Source organism: Oncorhynchus masou, chromosome 29 (assembly GCF_036934945.1).
Source record: "Oncorhynchus masou masou isolate Uvic2021 chromosome 29, UVic_Omas_1.1, whole genome shotgun sequence".
In the NCBI taxonomy this organism is placed as follows: domain Eukaryota; kingdom Metazoa; phylum Chordata; class Actinopteri; order Salmoniformes; family Salmonidae; genus Oncorhynchus; species Oncorhynchus masou.
The window spans coordinates 43673723-43699744 of NC_088240.1; the positions used below are offsets into that span (position 1 = coordinate 43673723).

Here is a 26022-nt window from a genome sequence, read left to right on the forward strand (position 1 = left end):
GTGTACTTAGTCCCCTCCTGTATTCCCTGTTCCTCCAAGACTGCATGGCCAAACATGACTCCAACACCATCATTCAGTTTGCTGACGACTGCAAGTGGCAAGCACGGCAAGCGGTACCGGAGCGCCAAGTCTAGGACCAAAAGGCTCCTCAACAGCTTCTACCCCAAAGCCATTAGGCTGCTGAACAATTTATTAAAAAAGCCACCGGACAATTTACTTTGACCCCCCCCCTCTTGTAAACTGCTGCTACTCGCTGTTTGTTTGCTACCTATGTAAAGTCACTTCGCACCCACCTACATGTACAGATTTCCTCAACTAGCCTGTACCCCTGCACACTCGGTACCGGTGCCCCTTATATATAGTCTCGTTATTGTTATTCATATTGTGTTACTTGGTATTATTCATTTTTATTTTAGCCTACTTCTCTTCTTGAGCTGCACTGTTGGTTAAGGGCTTGTAAGTAACATTTCACTGTAAAGTCTACACTTGTTGTATTCGGCACATGTGGCAAATAAAGTTTGCTGACAAAATATTTAAGTACCTTTGAATAGTAGTAGGTGACAGGCGCACCGGTTTGTGTCAAGAACTGCAATGCTCCTGGGTTTTCAGGAGTTTCAACAGTTCTCGTGTGAATCAAGAGTGGTCCACCTGCCAAACGACATCCAGCCAACTTGACTCCACTGTGGGAAGCATTGGAGTCATCATGGGCCAGCATCCCTGTGGAATGCTTTCGACACCTTGTAGAGTCAATGCCCCGATGAATTGAGGCTGTTCTGAGGGCAAAAGTGGGGGGTGTAACTAGATATTAGGAAAGGTGTTCTTAATGTTTTGTACACTCAGTGTGTATTTCAATGGTACATACAGTACTTTATTACTGCGGTATGGATACTGTGATAAATTATCTCGTCCCTAACGGACGTGAGTGTCATGTAAATCAGATTGAGGATTATGTGCACAATCCGTATTGGTTAGAGATAGTTTTGTGTTGTTTCTGATATAATGGCTTATTTCAATTCGTTTGCTGTACAAATTGCAGTCATATAAATAAAAAGTGTGTATGCCAAGTTAGTTTACTTATTTTGTCCAGAAGTCCTGACTGTTCTGTCTTTCTTATCAGTGTAACTGAGCCAGCTGTTTGACACAGCACCAAGTCCACACCTTAGGGGAGTCTGGGAAAGTCAGATGACCCCCTTCAGCAGCTCGTCAAAACACTAACGTAATGAGATTTAATAAGCTAATGTGCCACATTTACCGTAGGAGATGAGTGACAACGTCTCTGTGCTCTGAAAGCATCATAAAAAGAAAATGGGGAAAAAACTCAGTACCTCTGACGATGGTAGTGACATTCTGTAACTGTGTGGGCTTAACTATAGGCATGTATTTGATGCTACGACGTGGAGCTTTCAAAGAGCTAAACAAGGCGGCAAACAAGAGCAGGAGGCAGTAAACAAACGCACCTGATATCTGCTGTCGTCCCGTAATGGCATACCAAGGTACCGCTCAGAAAATGCTGATGCTGTTCAAATAGAAAGTGATACACTCTAAAAAGGTGGCAGGTACAAATAGTGTTTCAGAGCTTCAGTTGAGCTAAGTGTAACTTTTGCTGACTCTACACAAAAAGTGATGTCTGTCATTCTGCATCCAAACTAAATGGAGAAAAAAAATGGGAGGGGGGGGGTTACACAATTATTGAACTTCATATTCATATCATAACTTCATATCTCCAGCACCACCCGAACATTAACATGTGAACATTTTGCGTTTCAATGTTTTGTAGTAAAAAAGATAGGGGAAGATAAGTGTTTTCAATGACATCATGTGATTTTAACCAATTATGAGTAGGCAACTTTTTTATTTGACCTTTATTTAACCAGGCAAGTCAGTAAAGAACAAATTATTATTTACAATGACAGCCTAGGAAAGGTGGGTTAACTGCTTAATTCAGGGGCAGAATGACAGATTTTTACCTTGTCAGCTCGGGGATTCGATCTAGCAGCTAGAGGTCGACTGATTATGATTCTTCGATACCGATATCGATTATTGGAGGACCAAAATAAAAGCATATACCGATTAATCGGCCGATTTGTAATATATATGTATATATAAGGGTTAGGGTTATATAATATATATGTATATATATATTTGTAATAATGACAATTACAACAATACTGAATGAACACTTTTATTTAACTTAATATAAAACATAAAGTATATTTAGTTTCAAATAAATAATGAAACATGCTCAATATGGTTTCAATAATGCAAAAACACAGTGTTGGAGAAGAAAGTAAAAATGCAATGTGTGCCATGTAAAAAAGCTCAAGTTTAGGTTCCTTGCTCAGAACATACAGTTGAAGTCAGAAGTTTACATACACCTTAGCCAAATACAATTAAACTCAGTTTTTCACTATTCCTGACATTTAATCCTAGCAAAAATTCCCTGTCTTAGGTCACGAATTTTAAGAATGAGAAATGTCAGAATAATAGTAGAGAATTATTTATTTCAGCTTTTGTTTCTTTCATAACATTCCCAGGGGGCCAGATGTTTATATACACTCAATTAGTATTTGGTAGCATTGCCTTTAAATTGTTTAACTTGGGTCAAACGTTTCGGGTAATATAATAATAATATAATATAATAATATATCCCATTTAGCAGACGCTTTTGTCCAAAGCGACTTACAAGTCGGCTGGGGCCACTACTTTTTTACATATGGGTGGCCCCAGCGGGAATCGAACCCACGACGCTTGGCGTTGCAAGCGCCATGCTCTACCGACTGAGCCACACAGGACCCACAGGACCCACACAGGCCTTCCACAAGCTTCCCACAAAAAGTTACGTGAATTTTGGCCCATTCAAACAGTTCTATTTTTGTTTCATCAGACCAGGGGACATTTCTCCAAGAAGTATGATCTTTGTTCCCATGTGGATGGAGGTTTATGAGCAGTGGCTTCTTCCTTGTTGAGCGGCCTTTCAGGTTATGTCGATATAGGACTCGTTTTACTGTGGATATGGATACTTTGTACCTGTTACCTCCAGCATCTTTACAAGATTCTTTACTACTGTTCTGGGATTGATTTGCCCTTTTCGCACCAATGTACGTTCATCTCTAGGAGGCAGAACAGGTCTCCTACCTGAGCGGTATGACGGCTGCGTGGTCCCATGGTGTTTATACTTGCCTACTATTGTTTGTACAGCTGAAAGTGGTACCTTCGGGCATTTGGAAATTGCTCCCAAGGATGAACTGGGTTTGTGGAGGTCTACAATTTGTTTTCTGAGTTCTTGGTTGATTTCTTTTGATTTTCCCATGATGTCAAGCAAGAGGCACTGAGTTTGAAGGTAGGCATTGAAATAAATCCACAGGTACTCCTCCAATTAACTCAAATGATGTCAATTAGCCTAAAGCTTCTAAAGCCATGTCATAATTTTCTGTTTAAAGGCACAGTCAACTTAGTGTATGTAAACTTCTGACCCACTGGAATTGTGATACTTTGAATTATAAGTGAAATAATCTGTCTGTAAAAAAAGGAAAATTTACTTGTGTCATGCACAAAGTAGATGTTCTAACCTACTTGCCAAAACTTTAGTTTGTTAACAAGAAATTTGTGGAGTGGTTGAAATATGGGTTTTAATGACTCCAACCTAAGTGTATGTAAACTTCCAACTTCAACTGTATGAAAGCTGGTGGTTCAATATTCCCAGTTCTTCAATATTCCCAGTTAAGAAGTTTTAGGTTGTAGTTTTTATAGGAATTATGACGTGTCGACTATTTCTCTCAATACCATTTGTATTTCATATACCTTTGACTATTGGATGTTCTAATAGGCACTTTAGTATTGCCAGCCGAATCTCAGGAGCTGATATGCTTGAAGTCATTAACAGCGCAGGAATCAAGCATTGTTAAGAGCTGCTGGCAAACGCAGTAAAGTTTGAATTAATGCTTATTAGGCTGCTGCTGCCTACCACAGCTCAGTCAGACTGCTCCATCAAATATCAAATCATAGACTTAATTATAATATAATAAACACAGAAATACGAGCTTTTGGTCATTAATATGGTCAAATACGGAAACTATCCTTTCGAAAACAAAACGTTTATTCTTTCAGTGAAATACGGAACCTTTCTGTATTTTATCGAACAGGTGACAACCCTAAGTCTAAATATTGCTGTTAAATTGCACAACCTTCAATGTTATGTCATAACTTTGTAAAATTCTGGCCAATTAGTTCGCAACGAGCCAGGCGGCCCAAACTGTTTCATATGCCCTGACTCTGCATACAACGAATGCAAGAGAAGTGACACAATTTCCCTAGTTAATATTGTCTGCTAACATGAATTTATTTTAACTAACTACGCAGGTTAAAGAAAATATACTTCTGTGTATTGATTTTAAGAAAGGCATTGATGTTTATTGTTAGATGCATTTGTGCAACGATTGTGCTTTTTTGCAAATGCGCTTTTGTTAAATCGTCACCCGTTTGGCGAAGTAGGCTGTGATTCGATGATAACTTAACAGGCACTGCATTGATTATATGCAACGCAGGACAAGCTAATTAACCTAGTAATATCATCAACCATGTGCAGTTAACTAGTGATTATGTGAAGATTGTTTTTTATAAGACAAGTGTAATGCTAGCTAGCAACTTACCGTGGCTCCTTGCTGCACTCGCGTAACAGGTGGTCAGCCTGCCACGCAGTTTCCTCATGGAATGCAATGTAATCGGCTATAATCAGCATCCAAAAATGCTGATTACCGATTGTTATGAAAACTTGAAATCGGCCCTAATTAATCAGCCATGCAACCATTCGGTTACTGGCCCAACACTCTAACCACTAGACTATCTGCCACCCCGCATTTGTCTACTATTTGCCTACTGACATATAAACATATAAATGCGCCATTTTCACATATGTTGATGTTGGGGTGGTGCTGAAGATGATGAATATGAAATCAAACAATTTAAAAATGTTACTTTAAGACATAAAAGTGCATAAGTAGCCAGTGAGATCTTATGATGCTCTGTGGTTTAATCTTCAGACATTTTTGGTCTCTCTCTGTGACTCAGGTGTTGCAATGGTTCATTTTAATGTGACATTTGAACAATATCCTAATTCCTTATTGAGGAATATCTTACAAATAAGACCATCACCTCCATAAATGGTGCCCCATGTGAGAAGAATCCCCTACTCAGGTATCAACCCTTCTGTCACATCTCCTTTCCTACCCTTCTATCTGTTGATGTGAAGTGTAATTTCTGGAAACAATCAAAGATAGGGATGGCCGAAAGTCCTGTCAGGCCCAATTGATGATATGCAGGTCTATGACACCACAGATTGTGATGCCTATTTCATAACATGAAAAGACTGTTTGTGCTTAATACATATAAGTGACAAGAACATGAACATGAAATCATAATAGATGAGTCTTTAAAATCTTGCATCTAACTTGTCGAGAACACTTTATATTAAAACATATTAAAGCAGTCATTAAGACTGTCATAAAAGTCATCATAAAAGGTCATTAAGGTTAACACCAACAAATATTTTACAGGCAAGCTTCTACTCACCATATAGTTTCCAGTCTGTGACTGGGGACATTGCTACGGAACATTTTAACAGGCTGTCTGTTGATTTGAGCATCATTAATGTAATATAGGCACCATAACCCTGAAAAAAAAACAAGTAACCAAAATAAATGACAGTTTTATTTGTTAAATTTTAAATCATGGGGCACAGCCAGCAAATAGAGTGAAATTTTATACTAACATGTTGAGTATGTGTGTCTCCTAAAGTCATGCAAATCAACTTGAGACAAGCAAGCTGGAGCCTCTGTGAGAGAATCTGTCAATAGAATCTTACCCTCCCAAATACTCCTATCCGTGTACGATCAATGTACGGGAAGGTCAACATGTATCTGAAATAAACAATATTGAGATGCCCAAGTTACAAAGTATGATATCATAGAATGGAATACAGTAACATGAATACAGTACCAAAATATGTTTAAAGTTGTTTGCCAAATGCAGTTAAATAGAAAATGTAAGCAAATTGTTAAATTGCCATACATTCTAAGGCTAATGATTTATTGAATTAAATTCAAATTAAATTAGACTCAATGGGAAAGGATCAAACTGGTACATACTCCAGAGCTGAGATTTGATCCTGCACCTCTACTGTCCCCAAACGTTGGTGGACCTCATGTAGAACCCTCTGGCCCAGGAAGCCACTCCCTCTGCCGTCTAGACGAGCCACAATGATGTTATCCGAGCTGACCAGAACCGAGTCCCAGTCCAGAATGAATCGGTCGCTCACAGCCTGGCCACCAGGGGAGCCATCGCTGAATTTAAAGAGACAAATGACAGAATAAAACTGTGCTTGAGGCAGTCCTAATATGGGCATCATAAAGACAGTCTGGCTCTCGTGATGGGGTCCGCACCAACCATAATAGAATATAAAAAAACTGTGTGCACAGACACTGAAGGAGATACGTACACGACCAGAAGCAGGCCATAGTGACGTGATTCAGAAAAGTCTGGTGGGTAAGAGATCTTCAAAGGAAGATCTGAGCAGAGAAAGCAGCCATTAGCAATAACCTTAGAATAATAGAAAGAGAAACTGATCCAACAAAAAAAACGTAAGTAGCGAAAAGTATCCGTTTTACCAAAATGTTCTATCTGGATTGTTCTGAAGTCCGTCATTTGAATCCTCTTGATCTTCAAAGCTGCCTTCAATAAAGAGTTGTTCTCAAGGATGTAGTAATCTATGTTGAGAGAAAAAGTTGCATACGTTTTAGAAGTGTCCACAACACAGGCCACAGTAGTGTAGTATCAATTATGTAGTACTATAGAGAAATCATGCACAAAGTAGCCTACACAAGAGCAAAACACGTAAAATATTTGGCTAATCCAATCACCTGGATAAATGCAAATGTTACATTTAAGAATGGCCAACACAGTAATAATGTTCACGTGAACAGCAGCTGAAATGGCTCTGATTGGCTGGTCATTCAGAATATTACTTTGGTTCAATCAAAGATTTTTTGATAGGTGGCGACTTGTCTGTGCATAACAAACATTTGAAGTGTGCTCCTCGTGACAATTGTGAAACGGAAGTTAAAGACATGGTAGAGCACGCAGACTCATTTTTGGCATGTCTGGAGCAGGAGCAAGTAAAGTGTCACGTGCTGGTGTTGAGCCAGGGTGATGCCACTGCACTGAGTTCTTTTGCAGATATGGTATGCTAATTAGAGGGACAAAGTGGACGCACAGAAACCCCTCTCTCTCCCTCTCACTCTCTCCCCCCTTCCTCTCTATCTCGTGTCTTTGATATTTGTTGAAAATGCATTTTGATAGAAACACCGTAGGCCTACATACTGAGATGTACTGTACTGTTAAAATGTTGACATGAAACTCTAAATGCCAAAACTACGCAAATGTATTTGGTAAATATGATATATGTTTTACATTGTAACAGTTGTGGTGTTTAAATGTTGACAAGTATGAATATCATATAAAGTCAAATGTGTTGAAGCTACCTAATCTGTCAAACTCCTTGAGTACATATTGGTATATTCATGCATTAGGCCTACTGCATATTCTGTAATTCCATCCAAACATATTTTATCTTCTCCCATTATCAAACTTGCGAGGGTAGAGTGCAGCTTATTAGCCTTATTATGCAGCACAGTCACTGAACCCATTTTTACACTTAGGGCTCGAATTTATTATTTTCACAATTTCAATTTCAGCACAGTTGCAGGTTTTCAGCAACTGTATTGAATGGCTAACTAGGCCAACCTAGTTCAGATTGGTTCTGTAGTGTAAAGAGAGGTACTGTAGGAACAGAACATAAGAACACAAATGGTGGTTTACACACTGCAGGACTAAACTGACACTGAGCCATGCCAAGACAAGTCCAGACGAGGTGGCCTGGATATGTATCCACCATAAAAAAATATCCAGACCAGCACAGTACATTTGAGCATGATGAACAGTTGAGTTCGGAAGTTTACATACACCTTAGCCAAATACATTTAAACTCAGTTGTTCACAATTCCTGACATTTAATCATAGTGAAAAGTCCCTGTCTTAGGTCAGATAGGATCACCACTTAATTTTAAGAATGTGAAATTTCAGAATAATAATAGAGATAATGATTTATTTCAGCTTTAATTTCTTTCATCACATTCCCAGTGGGTCAGAAGTTTACATACACTCAATTAGTATTTGGTAGCATTGCCTTTAAATTGTTTAACTTGGGTCCAACGTCTCAGGTAGCCTTCCACAAGCTTCCCACAGTAAGTTGGGTGAATTTTGGCCCATTCCTCCTGACAGAGCTGGTGTAACTGAGTCAGGTTTACAGGCCTCCTTGCTCGCACATGCATTTTCAGTTCTGCCCACATAGTTTCTATAGGATTGAGGTCAGAGCTTTGTGATGGCCACTCCAATACCTTGACTTTGTTGTCCTTAAACCATTTTGCCACTACTTTGGAAGTATGCTTGGGTCATTGTCCATTTGGAAGACCATTTGCGACCAAGCTTTAACTTCCTGAGGTCTTGAGATGTTGCTTCAATATATCCACATAATTTTCCTTCTTCGTGAAGCCATCTATTTTGTGAAATGCACCCGTCTCTCCTGCAGCAAAGCACCCCCACAACATGATGCTAACACCTGTGGTTCACGGTTGGGATGGTGTTCTTCAGCTTGCAAGCGTCCCCCTTTTTCCTCCAAACATAACAATGGTCATTATGGCCAAACAGTTCTATTTTTGTTTCATCAGACCAGAGGACATTTCTCCAAAAAGTAGAATCTTTGTCCCCATGTACAATTGCAAAACGTAGTCTGGCTTTTTTATGGCCGTTTTGGAGCAGTGGCTTCTTCCTTGCTGAGTGACCTTTCAGGTTGTCGATATAGGAGTTGTTTTCCTGTGGATATAGATACTTTGTAGCTGTTTCATCCAGCATCTTCACAAGGTCCTTTGATGTTGTTCTGGGATTGATTTGCACTTTTCGCACCAAAGTATGTTCATCTCTAGGAGACAGAACACGTCTCCTTCCTGAGTGGAATGACGGCTACATGGTCCCATGGTGTTCATACTTGCATATTATTGTTTGTACAGATGAACATGGTACCTTCAGGCATTTTGGAAATTGCTCCCAAGGATGAACCAGACTTGTGGTGGTCTACCATTTTTTTCTGAGGTCTTGGCTGATTTCTTTTGATTTTCCAATGATGTCAAGCAAAGAGGCACTGAGTTTGAAGGTAGGCCTTGAACACTGTTGAACGCTGAAAGCTGAACGAGAGACCTCAGTTTATTGTTTTTATATACTTTTATTTGATTTTGGATCCTGAGGCTCAGCTGCTCTTAGATTGCTGTGAGTTGCTGCTGTCTGTCCCGGGAAACCTCCAGATTCCGCAGAGGGGTAGAGACATGGAAGCCCAGCTAGCCTAGCTGGCTCAGCGGTCTCAAATGGAGGTCGCTATTGAATGTTTCCAGGCTGCAGGAGCTGTGTTTACTTTGCATTGTTCCGGGACAATATTGGTCCGCTGACTTTCAATGTAGTTACTGTTTGCTTGCGTAGAACTACAGGGGCAAATTGACTACTCTTATTAGCAAGCAAGTAGCAAACCTACAAAAGATACTGGGGAATCCATGCCTGCCGACTTTTTATTTTCTTCCACCCCAGTAGCCGGACGCCGCTCTGGTCTGGTTGACGTGTCGCCTCCGTGTCGGCTCTCCACAGCCGACTGGACGGTGCCCATCAGGGTTTCATCCCCAAAGGGGTCTCCCTCTTCCCTGGAGAATGGAGCTGTTCTCGACCCAACCAACCTGCCATGGAGATACGTCACTTGCCATGGAAGTCAAAGACAGCGTCCTCTGGCAATGTGGGTCTTCTTCGAGATGTTGAGCTCTTCATCATTGGGGGCTTACCATTCAAGATCGGATCCGGAGGTACCTGCGTATTCGTCCTCTGTTCTGTCTCCCTCTCTTGTAGCTTCGACCTCTGGTTTAGATGCGCGGAGCTTCCACCCTCATCAGACCATGAGGATGCCTGAGAGACTGTCCGATTCAACATCACCAGCTGTCATCATAGGCAGCTCTATGTTGAGAAACATCTTGGTCCCCAAGGCAAAAACCCTGTACTACCCTGGAGTATGAGTACAGGACATCACAAGGCTGCTTTCGACTGTTCTACCACAGATGCCGGGAGCTGACACTGCCGTAGTCCATGTGGGGTCAAACGACATCAGGAGGGCTAGCTTGGAACATCTGAAAATGGATTTTAAAGAACTGATTTTAGCAATAAAAGACTCCAAAAAAGGGCCAATCATTTCAGATCCAGTACCATCATGGGGCTGCAAGTGTGAAATATTCAGCAGTCTACTGTCCTTACACATCTGGCTAAAAGATTAATGTGGCTTTGCTGGAGTCACTTTATATATAACTTTGTCACCTTCTGGAAGCAGAAGATACTCTACAGGAATGACAGAGTCCATCCAAATCATCTTGGCTCCTGGATCCTGTCCACGCATTTCAAGGCTGCTTTGAAACAATAGCTTATCAATGACCCAAGACCAGCTCAGCTAATCCCTACCATTGTGAAAATGAGTTGTCATAATGCTGCATAAAATGTACATTATCCTAGGGGCGTTGGAAGACACAACTTTATTTATGTCCCCCTAATTGCCCTGAATACCTGTGTTAATCCTACAGCTATGGGATGCAGTAATCATGAGTCTATGAACCAGAGTTACACTGTTAGCACTGTTGATGATGTAAAGAATATTTGCTGGTCTGTGGTGTGTAATGATGTGCAACCAGACGCTGCACTTGACACATTTATGAAATTGCTTATTCCAGTTACTAATAAGCACACACCCATTAAGAAAATGACAGTAAAAACTGTTACATCCTCTTGGATTGATAAGGAATTGAAAAATGGTATGGTTGAGAGGGATGAGGCAAAAAGTATGGCAAATACATCTGGCAGCCCAAATGATTGGCAAACATACTGCAAATGAAGAAGTCATGTGACTAAGCTAAATAACAATAAAAATAAACTATACTATGACACAAAGATAAATTATATAAAGAATGATAGTAAAAAGCTTTGGAGCACCTTAAATTACATTTTGGGGGAAAAAGCCAACCCGGCTCCATCCTTCATTGAATCAGATGGCTCATTTATCACAAAACCCACTGATATTACTTTAATTACTTTTTCATTGGCAAGATAAACAAACTCAGCAACAAACGCTGACAAGTATCCAAGTATATCTGACCAAATAATGAAAGACAAGAATTGCACTTTTGAATTTCACAAAGTCAGTGTGGAAGAGGTGAAAAAATGGTTGTTGTCTAACAATGACAAGCCACCGGGGTCTGACAATCTGTATGGAAAATTACTTAGGATAATAGCGGACGATATTGCCACTCCTATTTGCCACATCTTCAATTTAAGCCTACTAGAGAGTGTGTGTGCTCTCAGGCCTGGAGAGATGTAAAAGTCATTACTCTACACAAGAATAGTAAATCCCCTTTCAATGTCTCAAATAGCCGACCAATCAGCCTGCTGCCAACCCTTAGTAAACTTCTGGCAAAAATGGTGTTTGTGTCACGCCCTGATCTGTTTCACCTGTTCCTGTGATTGTCTCCACCCCCTCCAGGTGTCGCTTATTTTCGCCGGTGTATTTATCCCTGTGTTTCCTGTCTCTCTGTGCCAGTTCGTCTTGTATGTTTAGTCAAGTCAACCAGCGTGTTTTTCTCATACGCCTTTTCTATTCTCTTTTTATAGTCCTCCCGGTTCTGACCCCTTCCTGACCCTGGAGTGCTTTCCTCCATGCCTGATCATCCCGCCTGCCCTGACCTTGATTCTGCCTGCCCTTCGGTACCTATTGGACTCTGATCTGGTTTTTACCTTTTTTTCTGTCCACGACCATTCTCTAGCCTACCACCTTGGATTAATAAACATTGTAAGACTCCAACCATCTGCCTCCTGTGTCTGCATCTGGGTTTTGCCTTGTGCCTTGATTGTCTGACCAGATACAATGCTATTTCACAGTAAAAAAATTGACAGCAGACTTTCAGCATGCATATAGGGAAGGACACTCAACAAGCACTGCACTTACACAAATGACTGATGTTTGGCTGAGAGAAATTGATAACATTATTGTGGGGCTCTCTTGTTAGACTTCAGTGTCGCTTTTGACATTATCGATCATAGTCTGCTGCTGGAAAAACATGTGTTATGGCTTTACACTAAATGCTATAATGTGGATAAAGAGTTACTTGTCTAACAGAACACAGAGGGTGTTCTTTAACCTCTTACATCTATGGGGGCGCTATTTCATTATTGGATAAAAAAACGTGACCGTTTTAAGCGCAATATTTTTGTCACAGAAAGATGCTCGACTATGCATATAATTGACAGCTTTGGAAAGAGAACACTGACGTTTCCAAAACTGCAAAGATATTGTCTGTGAGTGCCCCAGAACTGATGCTACAGGCGAAACCAAGATGAAACTTCAAACAGGAAATGAGCAGGATTTTTGAGGCTCTGTTTTTTTATTGTCTCCTTATATGGCTGTGAATTCGCAAGGAATGAGCCTGCCCGATCTATCGTTTCCCCAAGGTGTCTGCAGCATTGTGACGTATTTGTAGGCATATCATTGGAAGATTGATCATAAGAGACTACATTTGCCAGGTGTCTGCCCGGTGTCCTCCGTTGAAATTGGTGCGTCATCTTCAACTGCACGTCTTTTTCCAAGCGATTCAGTGGAGAAAGTAGACATCCACAAATGATATATCAATGAAGAGATATGTGAAAAACACCTTGAGGATTGATTCTAAACAGCGTTTGCCCTGTTTCAGTCGATATTATGGAGTTAATTTGGAAAACAGTTCTCCGTTTTGATGACTGAATTTTTGTTTTTTTTTGGTAGCCAAACGTGATGTACAAAACGGAGCGATTTCTCCTACACAATGAATCTTTCAGGAAAAACTGAACATTTGCTATGTAACTGAGAGTCTCATTGAAAACATCCGAAGTTCTTCAAAGGTAAATTATTTTATTTGAATCCTTTTCTGTTTTTTGTGCAAATGTTGCCCGCTAAATGCTACGCTAAATGCTACGCTAGCTATCAATACTCTTACACAAATGCTTGTTTTGCTATGGTTCAAAAGCATATTTTGAAAATCTGAGATGACAGTGTTGTTAAGAAGAGGCTAAGCTTGAGAGCGAGCACATTCATTTTATTTGCGATTTTCATAAATAGTTAACGTTACGTTATGCTAATGAGCTTGAGGCTATAACTGGATACAGGTTTTTTTTCATAGCCAAACTTGAACAAAACGGAGCGATTTGTCCTACACAAATAATATTGTTTTGAAAAACTGAACATTTGCTATCTAACTGAGAGTCTCCTCATTGAAAACATCTGAAGTTCTTCAAAGTTAAATGATTTTATTTGAATGATTTTCTTGTTTTAGTGAAAATGTTGCTGGCTGAATTCCAGGCTTATAGCTATGCTAGCTATCAATACTCTTACACAAATGCTTGTTTAGCTATGGTTGAAAAGCATATTTTGAAAATCTGAGATGACAGTGTTGTTAACAAAATTCTAAGCTTGAGAGCAAATATATTTATTTAATTTAATTTATGATTTTCATGAATAGTTAACGTTGCGTTATGCTAATGAGCTTGAGGCTATAAATAGGATCCCGGATACGGGATTGCTCGACGCAAGAAGTTAATGGAAGCCTCTCAAACATAATCAAGGTAGAAGCAGGAATTCCCCAGGGTAGCTGTTTAGGCCACTTGCTTTTTTCAATCTTTACTAACGACATGCCCATGGCTTTGAGTAAGGCCAGTGTGTCTATGTATGTGGGTGATTCAACACTATACATGTCAGCTACTACAGCAACTGAAATGACTGCAACACATAAAACGCTGCAGTTACCTTCGGAATGTGTAGCAAGGAATACGTTAGTCCTGAATATTTCCAAAACTAAAAGCATTGTGTTTGGACAAATCATTCACTAAACCTCAACTTCATCTCGTAATGAATAATGTGAAAAATTAGCAGGTTGAGGTGACTAAACTGCTTGGAGTAACCCTGGATTGTAAACTGTCATGGTCAAAACATATTGATATAACAGTAGCTAAGATGGGGAGAAGTCTGTCCATAATAAAGCGCTGTTCTGCCTTCTTAACAACACTATCAACAATGCAGGTCCTACAGGCCCTGGTTTTGTCGCACCTGGACCACTGTTCAGTTGTGTTGTCAGGTGCCACAATGAGGGACTTGGGAAAATTGCATTTGGCTCAGAACAGGGCAGCACGACTGGCCATTAAAAGTATGCAGAGAGCTAACATTAATGACATGCATGTCAATCTCTCATGGCTCAAAGTGGAAGAGAGATTGACCGTAAAATCTTGGGCGTTAACCTCCTTCCCTCAGCCAGGGCATGTCTGTGCCTATGTTGATAAGCTGAAGGTACCGAGCTGCCTGTTTAACATACTAGCACACAGCTCGGACATCCATGCATACCCCACAAGACATGCCATCAGAGGTTTCTTCACTGTCCCCAAGTCCAGAACAGACTATGGGAGGTGCAAAGTACTACATAGAGCCATGACTACATGACACTATTCCACATCAGGAAATTGATACAAGCAGTAGAATCAGATTCAAAAAGCAGGAAAAAAATACACCTTATGGGACCGCGGGACAGTGAAGAAACCTCTGGTGGCATGTCTTGTGGGGTATGCATGGGTGTCCGAGCTGTGTGCTAGTATGTTAAACAGGCAGCTTGGTACCTTCAGCTTATCAACATAGGCACAGACATGCCCTGGCTGAGGGAAGGAGGTTAACGCCCAAGATTTTACGGTACATTTTACGGTACATTCACCGTCCATCGGTGAAGTTGTCCTGTCCCCTTAGCAGAAAAACACCCCCAACGCATAATGTTTCCACCTCCATGTTTGACGGTGGGGATGTAGTTCTTGGGGTCATAGGCAGCATTCCTCCTCCTCTAAACACGGCAAGTTGAGTTGATGCCAAAGAGCTCCATTTTGGTCTCATCTGACCACAACACCCAGTTGTCCTCTGAATCATTCAGATGTTCATTTGCAAACTTCAGACGGGAATGTATATGTGCTTTCCTGAGCAGGGGGACCTTGCGGGCGCTGCAGGATTTCAGTCCTTCACGGTGTAGTGTGTTACCAATTGTTTTCTTGGTGACTGGTCCCAGCTAATATAATAATTGTGTAGTTTAGAGTGTGTAGACTTAGAGTGATTATCTTAATTTACCGAGGTTAGCTAGCCAGCTATTTGTCGTCCTTAACGTAGGAGATACTGCTAGCTAGCTAGCCAACGTCTACCGAATAGAACTTCAACAACCCGGTCAACATAATCGCTCCACAGGTAGTATCACATTTTCATTTCACTTCATTACAGTAAACGGTTTGATTTGTTTGATCGTAGCTAGCTTACATAGCATCTTTGTATCTAAGAAGCCGTCTTTGTATCTAAGACAATTGTGTAGTCTAGAGCGATTTTCTAGGTTAGCTAGCCAGCTATTGTCGTTCTTTTAACGTAACGTAACGTAACATCCGATCCTCGTTTGCTAAGTCAAACGACACCACTGGTTCTGCTCACACTGCCCTACCCTGTGCTCTGACCTCTTTCTCCCCTCTCTCTCCAGATGAAATCTCGCTTCTTGTGACGGCCGGCCGCCCAACAACCTGCCCGCTTGACCCTATCCCCTCCTCTCTTCTCCAGACCATTTCCGGAGACCTTCTCCCTTACCTCACCTCGCTCATCAACTCATCCCTGACCGCTGGCTACGTCCCTTCCGTCTTCAAGAGAGCGAGAGTTGCACCCCTTCTGAAAAAACCTACACTCGATCCCTCCGATGTCAACAACTACAGACCAGTATCCCTTCTTTCTTTTTCTCCAAAACTCTTGAACGTGCCGTCCTTGGCCAGCTCTCCCGCTATCTCTCTCAGAATGACCTTCTTGATCCAAATCAGTCAGGTTTCAAGACTAGTCATTCAACTGAGACTGCTCTTCTCTGTATCACGGAGGCGCTCCGCACTGCTAAAGCTAACTCTCTCTCCTCTGCTCTCATCCTTCTAGACCTATCGGCTGCCTTCGATACTGTGAACCATCAGATCCTCCTCTCCACCCTCTCCGAGTTGGGCATCTCCGGCGCGGCCCCACGCTTGGATTGCATCCTACCTGACAGGTCGCTCCTACCAGGTGGCGTGGCGAGAATCTGTCTCCTCGCCACGCGCTCTCACCACTGGTGTCCCCCAGGGCTCTGTTCTAGGCCCTCTCCTATTCTCGCTATACACCAAGTCACTTGGCTCTGTCATAACCTCACATGGTCTCTCCTATCATTGCTATGCAGACGACACACAATTAATCTTCTCCTTTCCCCCTTCTGATGACCAGGTGGCGAATCGCATCTGCATGTCTGGCAGACATATCAGTGTGGATGACGGATCACCACCTCAAGCTGAACCTCGGCAAGACGGAGCTGCTCTTCCTCCCGGGGAAGGACTGCCCGTTCCATGATCTCGCCATCACGGTTGACAACTCCATTGTGTCCTCCTCCCAGAGCGCTAAGAACCTTGGCGTGATCCTGGACAACACCCTGTCGTTCTCAACTAACATCATGGCGGTGGCCCGTTCCTGTAGGTTCATGCTCTACAACATCCGCAGAGTACGACCCTGCCTCACACAGGAAGCGGCGCAGGTCCTAATCCAGGCACTTGTCATCTCCGTCTGGATTACTGCAACTCGCTGTTGGCTGGGCTCCTGCCTGTGCCATTAAACCCTACAACTCATCCAGAACGCCGCAGCCCATCTGGTGTTCAACCTTCCCAAGTTCTCTCACGTCACCCCGCTCCTCCGCTCTCTCCACTGGCTTCCAGTTGAAGCTCGCATCCGCTACAAGACCATGGTGCTTGCCTACGGAGCTGTGAGGGGAACGGCACCGCAGTACCTCCAGGCTCTGATCAGGCCCTACACCCAAACAAGGGCACTGCGTTCATCCACCTCTGGCCTGCTCGCCTCCCTACCACTGAGGAAGTACAGTTCCGCTCAGCCCAGTCAAAACTGTTCGCTGCTCTGGCCCCCCAATGGTGGAACAAACTCCCTCACGACGCCAGGACAGCGGAGTCAATCACCACCTTCCGGAGACACCTGAAACCCCACCTCTTCAAGGAATACCTAGGATAGGATAAAGTAATCCTTCTCACCCCCCCCCTTAAATGATTTAGATTCCCCCATTAAAATGCAAATCAATTTATAACATTTTTGACATGCGTTTTCCTGAATTTTTGTTGTTGTTATTCTGTCTCTCACTGTTCAAATAAGATTATTATTTCTTTCTCAGTGGGCAAACGTACAAAATCAGCAGGGGATCAAATACTTTTTTTCCCTCACTGTATGTGGTAGTAGTATGGGCCTGAATGTATCGTAATGTTTTAAAAATTGTATAACTGCCTTAATTTTGCCGGACCCCAGGAAAAGTAGCTGCTGCCTTGGGTTGGCTTGACTGTCAAAGGCCAATATGGTATTTGTCATTTTAGGTCATTCAGAGTACATGTCACTGTTTCTAATATCATTTTTCACACAGGGCGCCTTTCCTGCGCTGGGTGTGTTGTTTGTGAAAAATATTGCAGAATTATATCCACTTCTCCACTACACCACTGGTGGGCCTTTTATCTTAGTGCTCTTGAAGAAAGTGGAATTCCAGTCCCTTCAGAAAGTATTCATACACATGAATTATTCCACATTGTGTTGTGCTACAGCCTGAATTCAAAATGGATTAAATTGAAAAAAAATGCACACTTCTACACACAATATCCCATAGTGACAAAGTGAAAACAGGTTTTTAGAAATGTTAGCAAAATTATTGAAAAATTACAGCTGTGAGTCCTTCTAGGTAAGTCTCTAAGAGCTTTCCACACCTGGATTGTGCCAGATTTGCCTATTATTATTTTTTAAATTCTTCAAGCTCTGTCAAATTGGTTGTCGATCATTGTTAGAAAAACATTTTGCCATAGATGTTCAAGTGGATATAAATCAAAACCTGGCCACTCAGGAACATTCACTGTCTTCTTAGTAAGCAAATCCAGTGTAGATTTGGACTTTTAGGTTATTGTCCTGATGAAAGATGAATTCATCTCCCAGTGGAAAGCAGACTGAACCAGGTTTTACTCTAGGATTTTGTTTGCGCTCAGCTCCATTCTGAAAAAATGTTGTCCTGAAAAACTCCCCATTCCTTAATAATTGCAAAACGTACCAATAATATGATACAGCCACCGCTATGAAAATATGGTGCCCATGCTACTCAGTAATGTGTTGTATTGGATTTGCCCCAAACATAACACTTTGTGTTTAGGACTCGACGTGAATTGCTTTGCCACATTTTCTTCAGTTTAACTTAGGTGCAGGATGGATGCATGTTTTGGAATATGTTTAATTCTGTAAAGGCTTCTTTCTTTTCACTCTGTCATTTAGGTTAGTATTGTGGAATAACTACAATGTTGTTGATCTATCCTCCGTTTTCTCCTATCACAGCCATTAAACTCTAACTGTTTTAAAATCACCATTGGCTTCATGGTGAAATGCCTGACCTGTTTCCTTCCTCGCATCTGAATTAGGAAGGATGCCTGTATCTTTGTAGTGACAGGGTCATACACCACCCAAAGCATAATTAATAACTTCACCATGCTCAAAGGGATATTTAGTGTCTTTTTTACCATCTACCAATGGGTGTCCTTCTTTGCGATGCATTGGAAAACCTCCCTTGTCTTTGTCGTAAGCTGTGTTTGAAATTCACTACTTGACTAAGGGATTTTACAGATAATTGTAAATGTGGGGTACAGAGATGGGGTAATCATTCAAAAATCATGTTAACCCTTATTGTATACATAGTGAGACCACTTATAATGTGTCTTGTTCAGTTTTAAATTTAAAAAAAATGTGTACAAATTTGTAAAAACGAAATTCCACATTTACATTGTGAGATATTGTGTGTAAATCTGTGGCAAAAAACACAATTTAATCCATTTTAAATTCAGGCTGTAACACAACAAAATGTGGACAATGTCAAAGGGTGTGAATACTTTCTGAATGACCTTTATATTAGACTTATGAAACTTTTTGAACAAGGTAAGTTTTACTGGGGGAAGTCGGATAATGTAATTATGTGCAAGAGCACAATTTTTTTATGTTCTTTTGTTGACAAACTCCAAGGTCCTGATAATACTAACCCCGTGCGTTCCGACGTCCTTATGTTGTCTGAGAAAGTTTGAAAGGTTCTGCTCGCAGTTTGAGCAAGGAAACAAGAACGGATTTGAAAGTTTGGTGCTTAAAACAAAAGGCGCATATATTTCATATGAATAGCCTACATTCAACTCTCAGTGAATATTTTTGTTTATACACTTTGTGCCAATGGATTGAACTTGAACGTTGCCAAATGCGTCAGTTTCCTTAAATATGCAATCAAAAAGCATGTCTAACATGGATCGCTAAAATAATAATTATGATCACACTTCCTCAATGTAAATATTATTGGGACACCGATACATTTGGCAGCCAAGCACGAGTTATCAGTGTAGCTCATTATAGTCCACACATGTTGAAAAACCTCCAGGCTTCCGTCATGAGTCAATTGAATGAAAAAGTTTAAGAATTAAGATTAATTTATCCTGTCTGAATCGTTCTCTGGAATAACCCACATGCTGGGGTAATAGTTACAAAATCAATTAGTAATACTACATCTGTCCGAATACGGTTGGCGCGTGAAGGTTAAGACTTATCTTTCAAGTCTGAAGTAAAAATATAACTATGAACTCAAGTGCAGAGAAAATATGGAAACGATGGCAAATTCAGGTTTTTCCAGCACAGCCCTTGTGTGGGTGTTGATAACCAACCAAGGCCCAATTGTTTGGCCCAAGACATTAAATGTCTCATAAAACCAGATGCATTGTTTTTCCTAACCCATAATAAGACATTGGTTGGTCTACAATTAAGACAGAACTAAATGTTGTACATCAAAATAATGCAGTGCTGCCTGCATCGGAGTTCGACCACTGTAACATTATCAGAGTCTGACGTACAATGGACTAGGTGTGCTATTGATCTTGTCGCAACTGGCAGCATAAATATCAGACCCACTGCAGTGCAGAAATGTTACTTTCTCCAAATACATCTTATACATTCGACTGTTTGTCAATGGTGGATTTTAAAATAACCCTCCACATGGAACAACAAAATGAATGCCTATTGTATATTCTGTTTTAGCCATCTGAGAGGAAACTGAATGGAATGTAATTTATCCAGCATTTTTATAGAAACACAAAATAAATAGGCCTCTCATTATGAAACCACCAATGCTCCAAAGTTCTCAGTTGTGGATTGGAAGGTCTGGCCAAATAATCCCTGCCAAATTAAAAATGTCTTGCCTTTTTTCCACTGCATCTGTTAACATTCAAGACAAAACATTGATTGAAATCCGGACATGGGCGTAAAGGAAAACAATGAAATTAATAAAACGAGGGGGTCATTTTCACGGGGTAACAATGAGAGGGGGACTGGCATTTTAAAGAGCAAACCCTCAATATTTAAACACAATAAGCAAATGAGATGTTTTTTTCATCCTTTCAACACTTGTTGGTTCTGGAAAAACACCAAAGTTCCAAGTTATCTTGCCAATTACTTTAATCAGTTCAAGACATGACCATCAATTGTGGAAGATTAAGTTGAGTTCTTACTGGCATTATTGAGGCTGTGTAAGATCACAGTGGGTGCTCCCGGACCTGCAAGAAATACAAAAAAAGTTAGACATACAAATGTATCCGATCTGTACATAGAGTTACAAGAATAGCACCTCCCAAGCAGGGTAGCACGGTCACAAATACAATACAGCAGCCTTTCCAATCCCCTAGCTGCTGTCACAACCACTGTCACAACTGTCACTTCCCCTTCTTTACCCATTACAGTCAGTGGTTAAAGGTCATTCAAACTGCCTCTAATAACCTGGACTTGTCAAATTAAGTCAATTCTATTCAGCACCAATTGGAAGACACCCACACGGAGGTTAATGAGATCTAGCAGTCGCTGTTCGGCTGCCCAACCCTCCACAAATCACTCCTACAGCAATTATTAGACCTGTTTAGTCAGACTAGCCCCCCTATTTGAATAATGCTAGCTGAGGTAATGGTGATTTAACAGCCACACACACTGTTGCCATGAATGGTAAACATCTGAGACTTTTAAAGCCCAACACTGATCAATGAAGAGTAAGCTTTGTTTCATATCCACCACTTAAGGCAAGTTTTATCACGCCTTACATGGGCTTTTTTTATTAAAAAAAGATAAGAGATTATTCACAACAATGCAGTGTTAAAACTCTTAAGGGGCGCTGGCCAACAACAAAATGGCAAACTCAGTAAAAGAAAAGGGCTGCTAATTTGTCACACAGAGAAATAGTTTCTCATTTGCTTACCTGCTTGAAAATGGTAATAGCATCCGTTGCATTTGACGGATGGAATTAACTAGCTTTAATATGCTTGATGAGGAGAGTGACAAGCTGCTTGGTGTCACACCCTGACCATAGTTTGCTTTGTATGTTTCTATGTTTTAGTTGGTCAGGGTGTGATCTGAGTGGGCATTCTATGTTGGATGTGTTGTTTGTCTATTCTATGTCTGGCCTGATATGGTTCTCAATCAGAGACAGGTGTTAGTCATTGTCTCTGATTGGGAACCATATTTAGGTAGCCTGGGTTTCACTGTGTGTTTGTGGGTGATTGTTCCTGTCTCTGTGTTTTCACCAGATAGGACTGTTTAGGTTTTCGTTCATTTATTGTTTTGTTAGTTATTTCATGTCTCGTTCCTTTATTAAAGAACATGAATAACCACCATGCTGCATTTTGGTCCGCTTCTCCTTCACCAGAGGAAAACCCTTATACTTGGTTTCTACTGAATTTAGCCTTATCCTCTGATGACGTGCTAACTGCATTGTGTTTATAGCTCACAAAGAGAAGGATGGTACATTTTTTTCCCATTAACTTATGGTACACAAGGACAAACACTCGAGCATATGTTTTTTTACTTTTATTTAACTAGGCAAGTCAGTTTAGAACAAATTCGTATTTTCAATGACGGTCTAGGAACAGTGGGTTAACTGCCTGTTCAGGGGCAGAACGACAGATTGGTACCTTGTCAGCTCGGGGATTTAAACTTGCAACCTTTCGGTTACTAGTCCAACACTCTAACCACTAGGCTACCCTGGTTAAAGCAAACCTTAACAATAAACAACTGTGGCGGCAATTAACTGGTACGCATGGCACCATAACACCTAAAGCAATTATACACAATAGAGCGACTATTTTTATTTTTTGCTTCTTATATTGAATTGTCTGATGGTCTCTCTCCACACAAAATGTTAAATAATGATAGATTGCCAAAGGCAAATCCCTGACATCTGTCAAATGGGTTGTGGCTCGAAGGGCCACTGACACAAAACTGGTTGACTACATTGGAAAATACAACTTCATTTAAACTATAATTGAATCATACTGTCACGCCCTGGTCTAAGTATTTTGTGTTTTTCTTCATGTATTGGGTCAGGCCAGGGTGTGGCATGGAGTTTTTGTATTGTGGTGTGTTTTGTCTTGGGGTTTTGGTGTGTATGTATTTGGGATTGTAGCTAGTGGGGTTATCTAGCAAAGTCTATGGCTGTCTGGAGTGGTTCTCAATCAGAGGCAGGTGCTTATCGTTGTCTCTGATTGGGAACCATATTTAGGCAGCCATATTCTTTGAGTTTGCCGTGGGTGATTGTCCTTAGTGTCTTGATGTCCTTATGCTGTGTTAGTTGACACCAGTTTAGGCTGTTTCTGTTTTCGTTTATTTGTTTTGTAGTGTTTTGTATTGATTCGTGTTACGTTTGTTTTATTAAACTTGGATCACAATAGACACGCTGCAGTTTGGTCCGACTCTCCTTCACCATTAGAAAACCGTGACACATACTTCCATCTCAAATGGATCTGAGATTATGTTTGTTTAATGGAGTTCATTTTCATATGTTATGTTACTTTAAATCACAAAAATAAAACATTTCTTTATGAGAACCTTTAAAAAAAACACAATTTTGACAAATTCATGCATATGTAGCCTAATGATTAGTGTTGGGCCAGTAACTGAAAGGTTGCTTGATTGAATCCCCGAGCTGAATCCCCGAGCTGACAAGGTAAGCCCCTGAACAAGGCAGTTAACCCACTGTTCCCCGGTAGGCCGTCACTGTAAATAAGAATTTGTTCTTAACTGACTTGCCTAGATAAATTAAAGATAAATGAAATACCATAGAAATATGAAAACATTTGCTTAAAGACCCTTTGCTCCAAGCAGTTTGTTGGATGGAGTGTGCTAAATATGCTTGCTCACTATACTGTATACACTACCAGTCCAGAAATTGGACACACCTACTCATTCAAGGGGTTTTCATAATTTATTATATTTTCTACATTGTAGTATAATAGTGAAGACATCAAAACTATGAAATAACACATACGGGATAATGTAGTAACCAAAAAAAGCGTTCAACAAATCATTAAAATATTTTAGATTCTTCAAAGTAGCCATCCTTTTCCTTGATGACAGCTTTGTACACTCTTTCCATTCTCTCAACCAGCTTTATGAGGAATCCTTTTCCAACAGTCTTGAAGGAATTTCCACATATCCAGGATCTATCACAATCGGCTGTGTTTGGGAGTCCCATAGGGCGGTGCACAATTGGACCAGACTTTGGCCTGTGTAGGCCGCCATTCAAAATAATAATTTGTTCTTAACTGACTTGCCTAGTTAAATAGAGGTTAGATAACTATGCTGAGCACTTGTTGGCTGCTTTTCCTTCACTCTGGGGTCCAACTCATCACAAACCATCTCAATTGGGTTGAGGTCGAGTTATTGTGGAGGCCAGGTCATCTGATGCAGCACTCAATCACTCCCCTTCTTGGTCAAATAGCCCTTACACAGTCTGGAGGTGTGTTTTGGGTCATTGTCCTGTTGATAAACAAATGATAGTCCCACTAAGCGCAAACTAGATGGGTTGGTATTTCGCTGCAGAATACTGTGGTAGCAATGCTGATTAAGTGTGCCTTGAATAAAATAAAATAAATCACTGACAGTGTCACCAGCAGGGCACCCCCACACCATTACACCTCCTCCATGCTTCATGGGGGGAACCACACATTTGGACTCATCAAACCAAAGGACAGATTTCCACCGGTCCATTGCTCATGTTTCTTGGCCCAAGGAAGTCTCTTCTTCTTATTGGTGTGCTTTAGTAGTGGTTTCTTTTCAGCAATTTGGCCATGAAGGCCTGATTCACGCAGTCTCCTCTGAACAGTTGATGTTGAGATGTGTCTGTTACTTGAACTCTGTGAAGTATTTATTTAGGCTGAAATTTTTGAGGCTGGTAACTTTAATGAACTTATCCTCTGCAGCAGAGGCTGGTTGAGAGAATGCTAAGATTGTGCAAAGCTGTCATCAAGGCAAAGTGTGGCTACTTTGAAGAATCTCAAATATAAAATATATTTTGATTTGTTTTAACACTTTTTTTGGTAAGATGTATCTCTGATCATGTATCTAAGTCTAAGCAGATGATGCATTGGTTGGGTTTAGCAAATGACCTAGCTGGCATACCTTCACAGTCTATAATAAATGGTTAGTTGATGTTGGTTACTAATATCTTTAAATAACCTCTCAAAGAAAGTTGATGCTCTGGTTTTCTAAGCTCTACCAATATTTATCTGTCTTAAACAAAGAAAGACGAGTGGTGCTATAATTTTGTTGAATATTAGCCTTCAAAATGATCCACTGCTTGTTTTAGCATTTAGCTTAGCTGACTAACTGTAAAATGGCATGTATGGATTAGCCTGCTTGTGCTATATTGGAACTATGGAGCATTGCTATGCAATAGACTATCTGTGTTAGCATTTAGTTTTTCGTTGCATTGGCCTGCTAGTGCTATCTTGATGCTAGCTGTCTGTGTTAGCATCTAGCTTGGCTACTAGCTTACCTTTACAGTGGAGGAGGATGTGCTGATTACTGGGGTTTATCTCAGCATTGAAGAACAGACAGTGGGCCTTATTTAGCTCACACGTCAGACAGTGTCGAGGGAACAACCCCACAGTCTTCACACTGAAAGGAAGGGGAAGAGGGAAGATTAGGAGACCGTTTTAACTTCCACTGCAAATCCTAAAGAGCAGGCGTATTGAGTATCTAGAACGAATGGTGTTTGCAGTTTGCACATGATATTTACACTCCACAGAAATGAAGAGATGAGCAATGTTGAGGTTGGGAGTTAATTAGTTCACCTGAAAGCATTTGAAATGTTATTAAGCCGATTCGACCTCATCATAAGATGAGCTGGATTTGGATATGGTTGGTTGAAAAATGTAATTATTACTTCTCTAGACCTTAGATTCTTTAAAAGAATAAGGTAACTGTAAATGAGGGATACAAATTATATTGAAAGCAGGTGCTTCCACATAGGTCTGGTTCCTGAGTTTAATAAGCAATTATCGTCCCATCATGCTTCGGTTCATTATTTTGGATACCATTTCTATGCCCCAATAGGATGGCAATGCCCCCATCCACAGGGCAAGAGTGGCCACAGAATGGTTTGATGAACATGAAAATGATGCAAACCATATGCCATGGCCATTTCTGTCACCAGATCTCAGCCCAATTGAACACTTCTGGGAGATTCTGGAGCTGCGCCTGAGACAGCAATTTCTACCATCATCAACAAAACACCAAATTGGGATTCCTCATGAAAGAATGGTATCTCATCGCTCCAATAGAGTTCCAGACACACAATCTTTGCAAGGTGCATTGAAGCTGTTCTGGCTCGTGGTGACCCAACGCCCTATTAAGACAATTCATGTTGGTGTTTTCTTTACTTTGGCAGTTACCTGTATTATTTGGTGTACACAATA

At 40.8% G+C, this 26022-nt stretch overlaps 1 protein-coding gene across 1 annotated transcript in view; it reads right to left on the reverse strand.

The window, feature by feature from the left end:
* Positions 1-26022, reverse strand: part of LOC135519884 (inactive dipeptidyl peptidase 10-like) — a 181876-nt gene that overhangs the window by 19150 nt on the left and 136704 nt on the right. Inside the window, exons 16-23 of the mRNA XM_064945084.1 lie at positions 25101-25222; positions 20794-20838; positions 6663-6761; positions 6494-6563; positions 6144-6338; positions 5861-5915; positions 5569-5668; positions 1458-1516 (exon numbers count right to left, since the gene is read on the reverse strand). Of these exons, the coding sequence (XP_064801156.1) occupies positions 1458-1516; positions 5569-5668; positions 5861-5915; positions 6144-6338; positions 6494-6563; positions 6663-6761; positions 20794-20838; positions 25101-25222 (745 nt within the window). The remainder of the gene's footprint in view (positions 1-1457; positions 1517-5568; positions 5669-5860; positions 5916-6143; positions 6339-6493; positions 6564-6662; positions 6762-20793; positions 20839-25100; positions 25223-26022) is intronic.